We start from the raw sequence: 15,904 nt of genomic DNA on the forward strand, positions 1-15,904 counted from the left end.
TAATTTATCATTGTTTATTAAACTCTGAAAGCTGAGAGGCTTTGTTCATATTCTGTCCTAGAAGGTTAGATGGGCCCTTTTTTTGTAGTTGAGCACCTGCCCCTTAGTGGTCTCTGCACGGCCCTGGATAATTCCTTCAAAATCCTTTAGACAAAAATAAGATTTCACCTTTGCTAAAAACTGCAAGTGATTTTGTTAAATCACTTGCAGTTTTTGGTTGTTAAATCAAAAACTTGATTTAACAACGAAACAAACTTGTTTGTCTAAATAGCTATCAAAGATAATGCCAAGACTCCTGGCTGAAGTCTGACAAAATGGAGCTAAAGAACCAAGAACTGAGTCTGGAATTTTTAGTGTGAAAGTTTTGACCAAATATTATAGTAATAATTTTGCTACGATTGAGGTGAAGAAAATTTTATTCAATCCATGATTTAACTTCAGCTGAACATCTAGTAGTTTGAGGGGCATGTAAATCTGGACGTCATCCGCAAAGCAATGAAACAAAATGTTGAGAAGAGAGTAGTAGAAGGAGTGAATGCTGCAAATCTATGATTTGATTCAATCTGTTGGGTTTCATTAGTTATAAACTTTAACCAACATTTTTTGAAGTTCCTTGAGAAGACATGTTGTGAATTGGCACTATATTAATGAAATGAACTCAGTTAAAACAGCCAAACTTCAGAATATTGTTACTCAACTTACTCTCAGGTGGGAAACAGATAATGCTGCCTCTTCGCAGCAGTCGAGGTGATGAAGCTGTGAAGATAGAAAATCCAATAATTAACAGGTAAAAGATAAAGAAGGTTAATATGCTGAGGTGGACAGATGAGCAGTAATTTACTGGATTACAGAAAAAATCACAGTTTTATATTTTAAGTGATAACTTCAGACAAAGTCTTACTGAACTGTTGAACATTTCGTCTGTCCTTTCATGACTAACCCAGACTCACTTTAAAAACGAATTATTTCAAAACAATATGGTTACTTTCATAAAGCTTTCTCAGCTGCATCAGTAAAGAAACATTAACCTCATTTTATTGTCTTACTGTCAGCAATAGAGAAATATTGGTTTTATATCAAGCCCGGAGGCCAAAGTTTGGCTTCAACAAAGGTCCTAAAATAATAAAACTCTTTTGTTACCATCCAACTTCACAGTGAAAATCTCTATTCAGTTGAAATGGTGCTATATACTCTAGTTATAGTTACAGTCAGAGCTGAGAACAAAAATTAAATATTAACACGTCTGGCGATCAAAACTCCTTACTGTGTGAAGAATGTGCATTTAAATAGAAGCTAAACAAATGGTTCTGAAATACCATATTAAAATGATCCAGAAAAGTAAAATTTAATTAATTTAAATCACAAGTTGTTTGTTAAATAATTGTTTAAAGTTGTTAGTTGTAGATAAAAGGTACATAATAATGATAAAAATCCTTTTCTGATCCTGACCCCTTTCTATTATAACTGTTATATAATAGAAAGGATGTGTGTTTAGTAAAGAACAATAAAAAAGACGGATCTATTTCTTTCACAGCAGAGATAACTCACTCCAGCCATTTCTTTAGCTCAAACATCCACCAGAAACAGTCTTTATGAAAATGGAGATGGTTTCACGTCTCTACCATCAACATCCATCCTCCACCATGTAACCTGAAAATGACGTTTTCAGGTTACATGAGTTAAAAATTTTATATTTAATCCATTCCATAAATCCACTCCACACATTATAAACACATAATTTTTCTTATGAACTCTGTTTCATAAATATTGTCTTTTCTTCATTTCTAACCCTTCATCCTGTCACAGAACATAACTGGAAGATTCCCTGGAAACTCTTTGTGACTTTCTTTAAAGATAAATGGTGTAGTTTCAAATGTATCATAATTATTTATATTACTATCATTATTCCATCATCACAGAGTTTATTCATTATAAACTTTAAGAGGACTCACAAGATGATGAAGAGGCCATGGTGACACAGAGTTGGAAACGTCGAGCTGAAAAAGAAAAACACAAACAGCTGAAGGATTTTTGGAAATTATTAGAAATCTACAGACTGAAAGATTGTTTCATGTAACAGCATTGATTGTGCTCATTTACAGCACAATCCATGAAACAATTTGATATATACTATATATATACAATGAATGTTCGGTTATTATTATTATTATTATTATTATTATTATTATTATTGTTCCAGAGTCAGAAACCACTGAACTGAAGCACAGAGACTCCTGGCTGTGACAACACAACCTTTTTCATAAAAAGCAGAATAAACAAAATAAACAATAATCAAATGTGGGAAACCTGAATCTCCACTTATTTCTCTTCAGTCTAAAGGAACTGAAATCTTTTTTTAAAATAATTTTAGATAAAATATGTTCAGAGTTCAGCAGCAGCTAAAGGTTCAGCACAATCTTGTTTCTGTTTTTACAACATTTTATTGTTCTGATTTTTCCTGCAATCAAAAGTTTATCTGAACTTTGAGCCTCAGAGAACTGAGATCTTCATCCTTTCATGTCTTCAAAACAGGTAAGTTATGAAAAAGTAAATTAATATAAAATACCCTAAATTCAAACTCACAGACTGTTTGAAAATGAAGCAAACTGGTCATAAATTCAGATAATATTTTAACAGAGAAATGTTGATAAACCTAGATAATATGATAGATTATTGTATTTTTATTAATTTCCTAAAGCTACATTTATGTTTACGTACCTTAAATGTGAGTTGCTGTGGTATCTTTAGGCCAAAGCAGCGAAAACGCTGCGAAGGCCTTTTGTTTTTTTCTTCTCTCTGTTCAGGAACGGATCTCTGCTCTGAAATGAAATCCTTCCTCGTCTGTCAGTAGGGCGGGAAGAACGCTGATCTGAGTTAATGTGAAACTTACAGTTACACATTAACTCCCCAAGATGAAATCAAAACACGCTTAATACTTAAATGAAGTTAACATAAAAACTATTCATTCCTGTTTTGCCTCCAAAAGAAGAGAAAATCTTCACAAAGTTTGATCAGTTTATTTTACTGAGGAGCTGAACTGACAAGAAAACTGAAAAGTACAAACTAATAGAATTTTAACTATAAAGCACTTTAAAACATCAGAAGATAAAGAGCTGTACACAAAAAACAAATAAAACAGACACAAAAATAAAACAAAACTTTAAAGCCAACAATTCAAGGTGAGTCAAAAGCTAAAGAGAAAAAAAAAGATTTAAGAAAAGATTTAAAGAGAAAGTGAATCTGTTTAATTTTCAAATGAAACTCGTTCCTAAAATGACCAACATGATCAGACCTCCTCTGATTTCTTTACTTCCAGCTCAGATCTGAACATTCACTAACTTTCACTTCAGTCCCAGACCTCAGACAGAGGATGACAGAGGCTCATTGAGAAGGTGAAGGCTGCACTGCCTTTCCCAAACATTTTATGGAATCTTGGCTGGCTGACTAGTGGATCATTACAAAGTGTCAGAGACAGTAGAGGTCATAGGTCAGATGCACTGCAGTGAGGTTCAGACAGAGGGAAAGGGACGAAGCAAATAGAAATTGATTAAGATTTGTTTGTTTTTTGTTTTTTTGTTTAATATATCAATCAATCAATCAATTTTATTAATAAAGCACCCTTCATAATAAAAGCAGCTCAAAGTGTTGTACAGACCAATAAAAAGAAACAAAAACATAAAATAGCCTATGTGCCACAGACTCCCATTTTAGCACTTCAGCATTTTTTGCCACATAGACTGGTTTCAGTGCAAAGGCAACAGTAAGTTAACAGTGTCTGCTCGTCATTATTAACTGTATATGTAATTATTCAGACGTCCTGAAACGCTCCAACAACAACAAAGGATTGAAGCTTAATGTGTCAAACTTCACAATAACTTAGAAGGTAAGTTAATAAATCGTTTATATTCACCATAATGCCCCATATGGTGAATATGAGGCATTATGTAAGCTAACAGGGACAAGCTTACAGAGATGCTATGTAAACGTTAAGTGTTTTGATTATAGATAGATAGATGGATAGATAGATGGATGATAGGAGCTAATAGACAAATGGCCTCAAACAAAACGTTTCCATTCCCTTTGTCTCTCTGAGCTACGCCCCAAGGAGGGTGTTACCTAGTGTGTCATCCAATACCTCAGCTCTCATTTGTATTTCCTAACACATGATTTCCTTTAGGTTTAGCTTAGCTTTCCTCCACACCTCCAGTAAGACCCCCAGGATCTTGGTGTTGCCACAAGTCATGTATGCTGCGATGCTTCACTGCAGCAGCTTGAAGTGAGCCGGGATAACCGGAGACTGCAGCATGATCAGCAGAAAACACAGGATCTCCAGGCTGGTGCAGCTGATGGAGATGTTAGCCTGGGCGGCTGCTCCTCGGTCATCAGCTTGTTGAACCGCTGCAGCTTGAGCTCAACATGGAGCCACATGTCCAGCCTCAGGGTCATCCTCATCAGCCATCTTCAGCAGGTCACATCGAGAGTCGGCCATGTTGGTGGAATTGTTCACCTGGCAGGTGATCCTGATGAGGGAGGTGATCACAGTGTCAGTGCATTGATCACAGGCTTGCTGAGCATGGTCTCTGTTCCAACACCTCGAATGCACCACCAGCTGCCATTCAGAACCAGTCCCTGCCCAGTCCAGTCCGGTTCCAAAGACAGTCCTCTCGTCACTGTGCCGTCTCTGGTTCCCCCACAGGTCATAGCTTTGGACCCGGACACCGGCTGCTGGTTCTTGATCCTCTGCAGCCTCTGTCAGAGACGTAAGGATAACCTGGATGAAGTTCTTCATCACCTCCATGCTCATCACCAACAGCCAGGTCTTCACCAGATCCAGGCTGATCATCACCAACTTACTGGTCACTGGACTGGCCTTGATGACCCCCGGGGTGGCCTGCTGGAGGCTCAAATGTTCCCAAACCATCTGCTGCAGTGATTGCATGAAGACTGAGATTAGGCAGACATGTAGCTGCAGGGTAAACCATGTTCTATGTGTAGAAATGTGGCACAGACTTCTTTCTTCAATCTGAATCCTTTGACTTACAGCACATCTCACTTCATCTTGGTTTCACATCATGAACATCTATGATAGCATGTCTATGACCTGTCCTAATTTAACCCTTCTAGTCGGCGGTGACACATCTAAATTTGCAGTACCGTAATTCCGCCACACGTAGCGCTATCTGAAAAATTCCAACGGTTTCTGAAAGGGGAGATGTTGCACTTTCCAACAAATATCGGGTTAATACGGCAACTTCACAGCTGCAGAGAGTGTAATTAATCCGGGGGGGCACTTGTTTAATAGACGGTAAATTGCAAAAATAACTTGCTGGATATTGAAAGTTATGGTTGTTATGGATACATGGGTAAGTATATTGGCTCACAGGACATTTAAAGAACTACTTACACTTAAAATAAGGAAGATTTATTTAGGCAGACACTTGAAACTTTGGCGTAAAAGGGTTAAAACTGCAGAGTCTAATGAAGCTTATTGATGATGAAACACTGGACTGAAACTTTGAAAAGCTCTCATTTATCCCCTCTGATCACTTCTCAAACAAAAAGACAACAAACTTCATCAATAACAGAAAATCTCTCACGAAAAAATATTTACTGACACAAAAAGAAAAAAACTGTCTGATCATTTATATTCATAACCAGTTCAGCAAATTGTGTTCCAAGAAATAAAATAGAAAATCAGAGCACACTATAAACCACATATTGAAAAAAATGAAGAATTAATATGAACATTTCTGTAATAAATAAATAAATAATGTAAGTAATTATTGCTAATTTAATAAGAATCAGGTGGTTCACTAATTGTTTCAAAAATAAGTTGTTAAATTAAATGAACATTTAAAAATATCTCATGTATTACAGCTGCTCTGTCTTGATGGTCATGAATCAGTTTAACTGGAACCATTTTCTGCTCAGGGCCCCAGAAACTCTTTGTTCGCCTCTGGCAGCCGGTGCTCCACTGGTTTGTTGGTTCAATAAAGATTCATGTTTAGGTTAAAATAGTCTGATGTTCCCCTCCTGACCCCACTAAGTGAAACATAATGTATGGATCATGGATGAAATATTCTATTATGGATCAACTGTTACTCCGCATCTAAAGAACAGAAGCGTTTGCGTTAATTGCGCAGCTGAACAACAATCAGCGTCACTTTCCTCAGGTGCGTCAGTCTTCAAACTGCAGAGAAGCTTTACAGACTGTTGATCTGCAAACCTTCAGAGTTTCACTGACAGAACCAGAATCTGAGTTCTGGACCGGATCTACCGAACCTGATGAAGAAAAGGTAAAAACAGAACCAGAGCTGAGGCTGCAGCGCAGAGTCACTGCTGATTGTTTGCATGAGCAAAAATAACTGATAAATTTAACAAGTTAAATTCAGCGGTGAGCTGATGGGGCCACAGATTATTTTACATTAAAATCTCCCCAAATATAGAAAGAAAAGCTGCTTCATTCATCCGTTTATGAACCTTTTTGTGTGAATCTTGAGTTTCTCCATATTTACTCGGTAAACTGGTTAGAAGTCAATAATTGGAAAACAGAAGAAATATTTCAGAGATGAAATCGGATCAGATTCACCTGGACCTTCAGCAGCTTTCAGGAAATCAGGCCTCAGTGAAGAGAATCTGGAGCTTCTAGATGATTTCATTCTTTGTTGTCTTTCCATTAATCTGCTGGCAGGGCAGCACATGTTCAGTTCACATAAATTAACAGTTTTTCTTTACCTGTTAAAATAATCTCTAAAGTTTTCACCTGTCTGAAGTTTTAGGATTTTATTTGCTTATTTTGTTAGTTTTGATCTTAAACTTCTGAGAAAAGAGTAAAAATACAAAAATGCATCAAAATGGGATGAGATATTTTAAAATCTGTAAAATAATTTTATATTGTTTTAAATTTAGTCATATTTAACAAGCTGAATTGATCATAAAGTTTTGTTTAGATGTTTTTAGAGGAAACAGCCAATAGGCAAAATATCCAACTGTCCTTTAAATCAAGAAGCATTTTCAGTTTAATAAACTTAAATCCTTAATTTTACTTCCAGTTCATCATGAAGTCAGATCCATGTTGTTGTGTTTTCCAGCTTTATTGAATCTCCCAGCAGCTGTTGGTTGTTTTTTTTGGATCAGTCCAGGTGATTCCTGCTCAGCGTTTCCACCAACAGGTCGAGTCTTTTGCATCTTATTTCCCTTTGTAAATAATTTGGACGATGCAAATTTCATCTCCCGCTACATCAGAACGAGTTCAGTTGGTTCTGTGGGTCTCAGAACAGAATCCAGTTTTAGGGAAGCGTATGCAAACCAATGGAAATGTTGAGCAGGTCTACAGAGAGCCGCTGTGTCAGAGAGGAGCCGTCAGGCTGCAGGTAGGAACGTAGGAACACTGACTGCACAGGAGACGACCTGGAGTTTAATTTAACATCTGATTTATGTTTTTAAAGGAACTTCTGACCAACTTTAAGGTTTGAGTTTGTTTCAGAGCTTTTCTAAAACTGATATTCTGACTTTCATTACAGGAAGAGCAGAGCTCAGTGATCAACATTCATGTTTTACATTATAACCATCAGGTTCCTGTTGAAGGACATTTCAGTCAAATGTGTTTTATGCAGATGAAATAGTTTCAGTATTTTTCTAAATGTTTTACATTTTAAAAATTCTCCTTACAGAATCAGATTCCAGCAGGTTCAGGTCGACTGTTAGTGGTTTTATTTTTCCAAATGTTTATGATCCGATGTGACTCACTAGATTAAAATATTTGGTTTGTTTGTTTCCTCTCAGTCTGAGTCCATCAGCTGATCTTTTACATGATTTTATCCATTTTTAGATGTTTAGGGTGAAATGTTTCCTAGTTTGGTGTTTATTGGTGTTAGGCTGAAGAAACTGGCCTGTTTCCATGACGACCAGCATGACGGGTTAGTTTGGGTTCTGAGTTCTGCTCAGGAGGAATCTGGGTCGTGTTCAGATCCGTCTCATAGTCACAGTCGGACTGTATCAGTAAAGTTACTGAAACATATTCAGAGATGCAGAATATCAGCCTGTTACTAATGCAGAGGCTGATTGGTTGGTAGAGGGATGTTGGTTTGATCCTGGTGTCATCAGGCAGCAACTGGATCATCTGACGGTCTGAGCAGAACCAGACAGGTTGATTCTGGTGTCATAAAGCGGCTCTGCAGGTTTTCAGGTGGTTTTATTGTTGGGTCCACAGCTGTTTGTGACCTGATGTTGAAACTATGAGTTCATAGTTTTGTCGCCCCAAAGGGAGAAAATGCAGAAAAACCCAGACTGGGATTCAAACCCACAACCTTCATTCTGCAGGGCTTCAGTTCTACCATCTGCTCCACTGAGCTGCACAGGAACCTTCAGCAGCTGATTAAACCCAAAAGTTTCAGTTTGTTTTGGGGCCAAAATGTGTTTCTGTTGTCATGGTGATTTAAGACGACAAACCTGAACATCTTAAGATAAACGTCAGTCTGGTCAGTGAGCTGCAGGTCAAACGTTGACTGTTCCACTGATGACCTTTGATTTGGAGTAAAAACTGACTTTAAAGGATCGATTAAACGTAAAGGTAACTTTATTTATACAGCACATTTTCAGCAACAAGGCAATACAAAGGCCAGGAAATGAGCTGCTTAATGATGTTGCTTCTGAAATTATTTATAACGGCTCAGATTTTATCCTGAAGGTGGAAGATAAAACAGAACAGATGGAGAAATGAACTGTTTAGAGTTTCAACAGCCGGAGGAATCCAGGAAACTGTTTACTGAAAAACTGAAGCTTTCTGTCTGACCAGGAGTTGTGTGTTTTTATCATGTCAGTCACTGTAATTTTTTGATTACAGTGAGAAATATTTAGTGTGTCTGTTTTTCTCCCTCCCAGATGTGAGGAAGTCATGATGGAGTGAAGACTGAAGCTGCAACCAAACACTGCAGCTCCCCGTTCTCCGGCCGCTCCCCGTTCTCCGGCCGCTCCCCGTTCTCCAGCCGCTCCCCGTTCTCCGGCCGCTCCTTGTTCTCCTGCAGCTCCCCGTTCTCCAGCCGCTCCTTGTTCTCCTGAAGCTCCCCGTTCTCCAGCCGCTCCTTGTTCCCCAGCAGCTCCCCGTTCTCCAGCCGCTCCTTGTTCTCCTGAAGCTCCCCGTTCTCCGGCCGCTCCTTGTTCTCCTGAAGCTCCGCCTCCATCCAGCGGTTCGGCTTCCTCTCTCCTCGGTCATGAATCCATATGGAGACGATGTGTCTGGGTTTTCTGGCGGTCCGGTTCCGTACTCGGCCTCTAACCCCAGTTACTCCGTGGATCCGTCGGTTCCTCCATTCATCCAGACGGGTCGCAGCGCTCTCCCCCCCCCAGCTGCTCATTTCCCCCCCGCCCTTCCAGGCCCTGCCCCCCCAGGCCCCGCCCCCAGCTCCATGCTGCCACTGCCGGCCTTCAGCCCCACCGATAACCCCTACGCCCCCGCCGGCCTCCAGCCGCCCCAGCTGTCCGTCCCAGACCTCCAGCCGTCCCAGCTGTCCGTCCCGGACCTCCAGCCGCCCCAGATGGACTGCTCTGACGAGTCGGGTCCGGACTTGGAGTGCGCCATCTGCTTCAGCCAGTTCAACAACGTCTTCCGCTGCCCCAAGATGCTGAACTGTAAGCACACCTTCTGCCTGGAGTGCCTGGCGCGTATGAACGTCAAGTCTGCGGAGCCCAGCGCCATCCAGTGCCCGCTGTGCCGCGGCCTGACCCCGCTGCCCCCCCTCGGCCTGCCCAAGCTGGCCACCGACTCGGACGTCCTGTCCTACCTGCCGGCCGCCATGCAGAGGGTCTACAGCATCCGCTTCATCCGCAACAAGGGGAAGCTGCAGGTCAAAAGGTCAGCCACACGGTTTTAGGCTTTTCTGTCTAAAACAGAACAGAGGCGACTTCCTGCAGAACTTCAGTTCCTTTAAACTAAAAGGTCAGGGGTCACTGTGTTGCTGTGGCAACGTTCACTCAGCAGGTCTTCATCTGGGTTCAAATTAAACAAAATTGGTGTTAAAAGTTTGTGCAGCAAAAATGTTCATTTGTGCCGCTTTCATTTTAAAGATAAATGTTTCCAAAGGTCATCAAAGGTCAACCAGCCAAAACACATTTACTCAATCAAGCATGTGACGCAACAAATACTTTATCTGCACAAACACAATTTAGATAAACTGTTCATGGTGGGGAGGGGCAGGCTGATAGCTGGTCACCTTTTTATTATTATTTAAAAAATTATAACAATTCTTGCTGCATAAATGTAACAGATGATTGACACCATATTTCATTAGATTTTAATACAGGGGTCTTGGTTGACCTTTGACCTCTGGAAACTTAATATCTTTAAATAACAGCAGCACAAACAAAACATTGACACACATTTTGTGTAGAAGGTGGTGAAGAAACTTCACTCAGGTCAGTTTGATCTTTTTGTTCTGTAATGTTTTTCATGCTACTAATAAAATCCAACATGGCTGTTCAGACTGCAGACGCTTTGAAAACTATTAAATATGATTTAGTTCCAGGAAGTGTCAGAAATCAGCGTTGGATCGTTGAGTCTGCTGAAGTTGAGCTGCAGAGTTTTTGCTCCATTAAACTGAAAATCCTGCAGAACTTCAACCTGATGAATGAGATTGACCTTTGACCTGTCGATCAGACGTTTAATTTGTCCTGGAGAGTTTCTGCTTCCTGGCTAACAGAGTTCTGAGATAAATATGAAATATTTAATCTCTGATTTAAAATCTAACGTTATTTGAACAAACGCTGCTGGTTCAGCTCTGCAGGAACCAAAAACACCAAAACTGAGCTGCAAACTCAGTGATCTGCTTATCAAAGAGGACACTGACTGCAGCAGGTCAAAGGTCAGCTTTATTGGAATGTTTTTGTGTTGCTGAATCATTTTATTGGAGCTGGTTGGTTATTAAAACCTGGCTCAGATCCAGTGGTGCAGCTTAGCATACGGCAAAATGCTGTAAACGCTCAGAAATGATCAGAGATGAACAACAAACTGCAGGATTTTTCCAACATGCTGGTTTCAGATCTGATGATCCTCCCTCTGTGTCTTAATGTCAAGGTCATATTAAGATCAATGACAAACTGATCAATAAGACTGAGGTCTGGATGGAGTAATAAATCTGAAAACAGCCATAAATAGATGTTTGTGCAATCAAACACCATTTTAATCATTAATATAAAAGATAAACATCACAATCTGTCTGCTTGGATCTGCTGGAGGAGCAAAGTTTGATCTGAGTGAAGCAATGCAACAAAACCTGGAGGCTTTAAAACCGTAACCAGGTAAAAATAACTTTATTAAAGCAAAATGGCTTTTTTTTTTTTTTTTGATAAAATGATATGCTACATACTTACATTTAACTCAACCAGAGGATATGATTAAATGTGTCTTAAGCTGTTTGGCAGGACTGAGTTGATCAGTTTCCCTCACAGACCAGGCTTCATGGCCTAGTCCAAGTCTTTAACTCCAGCGCTGGGCCCTGGTATGAGGAAACCGGTTCTGGTCCATATGTGGTTTGTTTCTGTTGCTCCAGAAGCTTCATGTTGGAACCAGCCTGGATGTTTCTGTGTGAAGAAATGAACCAAAAACAACCAATCAGAGCCAAGAGGAGGGGCTTAGCGCTGTCTATCACTTCATGTAGTCGCTGCTAAATGTGCTAATGGAGGACAAACGGCTCCCTGTCAGGAACTCTGTTTATCTGTGGCCTTGTCTCCACTTTGGCTCTGACTGATCCGGTTCCGTTTCCTGTCTGCAGGTCGTCTGACGGGCCGGGCCGGTCGGGTCGGCCGGGCCGTCGGTCCATGACGTCTCTCAGGTCGGTGAACCGGACTCTGGACGTGGGGCTTCCCACCCCGTCCTCCGGGGACGGCGGGGGGGCGGGGGGCGGCATGGGCGGCGCCCTGTTCCGCCTGACGGGCCGACCCATCTGCCGGGCCTTCCTCCTCACCGCCGTGGTGATGATGATGGTCCTCCTCACCGGAATCGTCATCTTCCTCCTCACCACCAACAACGGCACCAAATGACATCACTTCCTGTCTGCTGGGAGGAAGAAAACTGAAATGTAATTATTTTATTTTAACTCCTGGAATCTGAGCTGAGCGGGACGCAGCGGACCTTCATCTTCATCTTCATCTTCCTCATCTGGGTCACAGTGAAGATGATGAAGATGAGCAGACGATGCTTCATGTGGAAACGTTTTAAAGGAAGAGCTGCTGCTGTGCAGCTGATCACTTCCTGTTCTTTAAAGGGACCTGGGTCATAATCTGGTTCATCAGAACCGGGTCGAGTCGGTCCAGTTCCCTTCCAGGTGAATCTAAAGGTACCAAACATTAAACTCACTGATCCGTTTCCACTTTATCACTTCAGGATCAGATCAGCTTGGATCACGTTTCACTTTCACCTCACGGCTGTTTCAGGTGGTTCTGGTACCGGTTCTGTCCAGACTCCGGCTCCGGTTCTGTTCTGTCTCTGGGTCTGTCCTGTTACCAGTTCTGGTTCGGTTCTGTCCTCGCTCCAGCTCTGGTTCTGTCCTGGCTCTGGTTCCGGTTCTGGTTCTGGTTCTAAATATAACCCGTTTACTTCCTCCTGACCAGCTGCAGATTTTCCCTTTTAATCAAATCTTGTTGACAGAATCATGCAAACGATCCGGCTCCAGTGGTTCTGCTGCTCCGTTCAGACAGAGGGCTACACAGAACCAGCAGCTGGTTCCGGTCCAGTCCGACCCGTTCTGGTGGTTCCTCTCAGTGGCAGGAATTTGCCTGCATGTTGAAGCATCAATGTTTCCCTTCACAGAAAGTTTCCACAGCAGCTCCGAGTTTTATTTCCATCAACATTCAGCAGAGGAAACGGGTCGGTTCTGGGTTCGGTTCTGGGTCCGGTTCTGAGGAAGGGACGGGTCAGGATGGGCTGGATCTTTACATGAAGCCAGTGTTTAGACTCTGGGTGGTACTTTGGGTCGTTCGGACCGACCCAGTTTGATCCGAACCTTAAATGGACCCAACAGAACCGGAGCTGGAACCTTTTCATATGAACTGCTTTGAATATGAAATCTGAGCTGAAATCAGAAACGGTTCTGAAAGGCGATCGGTTCTGTCCGGTTTTATGTCCTGTTTTACTGTGCAATGAATTATAATAATAATAATAATGTTTTATGTGTTTATAACCTTTTACAGCTGCACTGTCACACTTTGTTTTACCACATTTAAATAAAGTTTATAATAAATCCAACAGTTTTCTGGTTTTGATTGATGAAACTTTGACTTCTGTGGATTTAAAAACATTTTAAATCCTGGATCAGATTTTTTGTTTTTGAGGAGAATCCAAACATTTTGTTTCTCAACGTTATAAACTTTTTATGACTGAAACATCAGATAAATGACTCCACTCTGTCCACCAATCTTTAGGTTTTACTGGTTTGCTGCTCGGTCCAGTCAAAGCATGACTGGTTTGGTTAACTGGTCTCTAAATGTCCTGAGTTTTCTGTCGTCCTGTTAGCCTGTTGACCCCTGGGTGACCTGACCTCTGGTGACCCTGGATGAAGAGAAACGGCTCACCTGTCATTTCACTTTGTTTTTCCAGATGAATCTATTGAAGAGTTTTAAGTTTCATTTCCTTCCTTTGGTCTGTCAGAATGAATTCAGTTCAACAGCTGCAGTGAAAGAAGCTCATAGATTCTGTTCATCCACAGAAACCAGCATTAAAGCTTTTTACTGGGAGATTTTATTTAATTTACTGCTGAATATAAATTATATAAATGTATTTTAATTCATATCCAGACATTTATAAAACTCCATCCTTTTCCAGCCCTCAGTGGTTTTCAGTCTTCAGGACTCTGAGCTTCAGTTTTAGATGTTTCTCTGCACTGAAACACCTGAATGAATGAATGAATGAATGAATTTTATCTCTTCACCATCTCACTAAATCCTGCTGCAGCCTGGAGGTCAATATTTCATTAAACTCAGGAGGAAACATGAAGGACCAGAACCGCTCCAGATGGTTTATCCACTGAAAGTTTTAGTCACATGGTTTGAACTTAACATTAAGATTAGAAATTAATACATCTAAAGATATTTATTTTATTTTTAGCAACTGGTTACATTCAGTCCAGTTTAATCCCAGATATCAAACATGCATCAGGTTCAGTTTATTGTTGAAAACATGAAGCATGTTTCCTCCTGACTGAGTGTGGAGGAACAGAGAAGTTTAACTTTACAGGAAACCTTCATCCTGAGCTGCAGCTTCTTCTGGTTTACAGACAAACGGCTTCTTTAAGGAAGTGTCTCCCCCTGCTGGTGGAAATGAGCAGAACATTTAGTCTCAGGTTTTTATTCAACTTTGACAGTTTGAGGAGAATAGAAGAAAAGCTCCAGTTGAATCAAAATGAGCTCCTGAGCTGCAGCAGCTTCACCAGATCATCCCATCCACTCATGCAGCGCCGTCTGCCACAGACTCTTCTGGATGGGAGGCAGCTTGACGCTGCAACAGACGGGAAGCGGGTCAGAACCGCCTGACAGAGGAGGTTTACTCTGCTACAACTGAAAATAACCACGTTTTGATCCAGCCTCTGAATGCAACAAACACAGAAACTGATTTCTGCTTCAGCTCCAGTCCTGAGATGTTGAGGCTCATTTCTGATCCCTGCAGACAGACGGACCCAAACGGTTCTGATCATTCTGGGTCTGCAGTTTGAGGCTGGGAGGTTTCTCATCTGCTGATTTTACCAACAATTCAAAACATTTATGCAACAAACTAAAAAAGGAAGAAAAACTTAAAGGACATCCAGGAAATATGAATATTTGACAGATTTTTTATGAGTTTCTGCAGGAAAAAAGCAGAAACTGAAATTAAAGGTCTGAATGAAACCTGATTTATTTGGATCAGAAATGATTTTTGTTGAATTAGGATTAAGATTTTCATCTGCAGGTCAGATCAGATCAGCTGTTATTGCTGTAAATATTCTGAAACAGACTGCATTTAAAAAATCGTGAATTTATATTTATATCATCTATAGATATTCATAATTAAACGTTTGCTGTTTGAAACTGGATTCACTTTTTAACTCCATAAATTTGTGACTTTCTGTTGTAACAGTTTTTCATCTTAAAATCAATAATCTAAATGTCTTAAACTGAGTTTTTGTTTCCTGATGGCATCGGTCTGATCTCCATAGCAACCTGTTTCTGGGCGTCAGGCTGCGTTGGGACGAGGCGGTTCTGGGCGTCCATGTTGGTCCAGGAACCAGGTAGAGGTCTCCTGGTCTGAGTTTGGCCATGAGGAAGAGCGCGTCCTCCTCCTCCTCCTCCTCGTCTCTGCTGCAGGACAGACAGGAAGAGGGACGTGATTCTGAGTTCTGATCCGGTTCCCGGTCCAGCTGATTCCATCTGGTTCTGATCCCTGCAGGCGGGTCCAGGTACCTGGCCGGTTCGGGCCCAGAGCCCTCAGCTCTCGGCGGTCCAGCGGTCTGGTCGGAGGACCCGGTGAGGACGGCCGTCTCGGCGTCCTGCAGCTCCCTGGTGACCATCAGCTGCAGCAGGTGCTGCAGCCTCGGCTGAGCACCGGGGATTTTCTCAGAGTCCTGCAGAGGAACCAGAACCTTCACCTCACCGTTCGGGTCGCACCATGGATCCTGATGTTCGATCCGATCAGACAGCGTTACCATGGCGATGGCTGTGAGGACGGACACGGCTCTCTTCAGGTCTCCCTCCAGGTCCCTCCGTCTGCTCCGCTCCCTCTGCAGACGCTCCAGCAGCAGAGCAACGGCCATCGCTTTCTGACGGCATTCCTCCGACCCGGAGGCCAGGCAGGACCTGGAGGGATGGAAGGAGGGAGGGAGGGAGAGAGAGGGAGGGAGAGAGAGGGAGAGAGAGGGATGGAGAGATGGAGGGATGGGGG

At 41.7% G+C, this 15,904-nt stretch overlaps 3 protein-coding genes across 3 annotated transcripts in view; 1 reads left to right on the top strand and 2 right to left on the bottom strand.

Moving 5' to 3' along the window:
• The window catches only part of LOC106945919 (GTPase IMAP family member 8-like), a 15,564-nt gene extending 10,625 nt beyond the window's left edge, over window positions 1-4,939 (bottom strand). Inside the window, exons 1-2 of the mRNA XM_015029931.1 lie at window positions 4,417-4,939; window positions 4,202-4,297 (exon numbers count right to left, since the gene is read on the bottom strand). Coding sequence (XP_014885417.1) covers window positions 4,202-4,297; window positions 4,417-4,939 — 619 coding nt within the window. The remainder of the gene's footprint in view (window positions 1-4,201; window positions 4,298-4,416) is intronic.
• Window positions 4,940-9,114: 4,175 nt separating this feature from the next.
• On the top strand, window positions 9,115-13,240 carry LOC106945928 (E3 ubiquitin-protein ligase RNF152). Its single transcript, XM_015029939.1, has 2 exons — window positions 9,115-9,853; window positions 11,769-13,240. Exons 1-2 carry the CDS (start codon window positions 9,213-9,215, stop codon window positions 12,034-12,036), a joined length of 909 nt encoding a protein of 302 aa, XP_014885425.1. The 5' UTR covers window positions 9,115-9,212; the 3' UTR covers window positions 12,037-13,240.
• Window positions 13,241-14,069: 829 nt separating this feature from the next.
• Window positions 14,070-15,904, bottom strand: part of LOC106945929 (uncharacterized protein C9orf117 homolog) — an 8,362-nt gene continuing 6,527 nt past the window's right edge. Inside the window, exons 6-9 of the mRNA XM_015029940.1 lie at window positions 15,669-15,819; window positions 15,427-15,587; window positions 15,187-15,324; window positions 14,070-14,488 (exon numbers count right to left, since the gene is read on the bottom strand). Of these exons, the coding sequence (XP_014885426.1) occupies window positions 14,425-14,488; window positions 15,187-15,324; window positions 15,427-15,587; window positions 15,669-15,819 (514 nt within the window). The 3' untranslated portion in view covers window positions 14,070-14,424. The remainder of the gene's footprint in view (window positions 14,489-15,186; window positions 15,325-15,426; window positions 15,588-15,668; window positions 15,820-15,904) is intronic.

Source organism: Poecilia latipinna, unplaced genomic scaffold, assembly GCF_001443285.1.
Source record: "Poecilia latipinna isolate Pla-1442-1.1 unplaced genomic scaffold, P_latipinna-1.0 Scaffold168, whole genome shotgun sequence".
Lineage (NCBI taxonomy): Eukaryota > Metazoa > Chordata > Actinopteri > Cyprinodontiformes > Poeciliidae > Poecilia > Poecilia latipinna.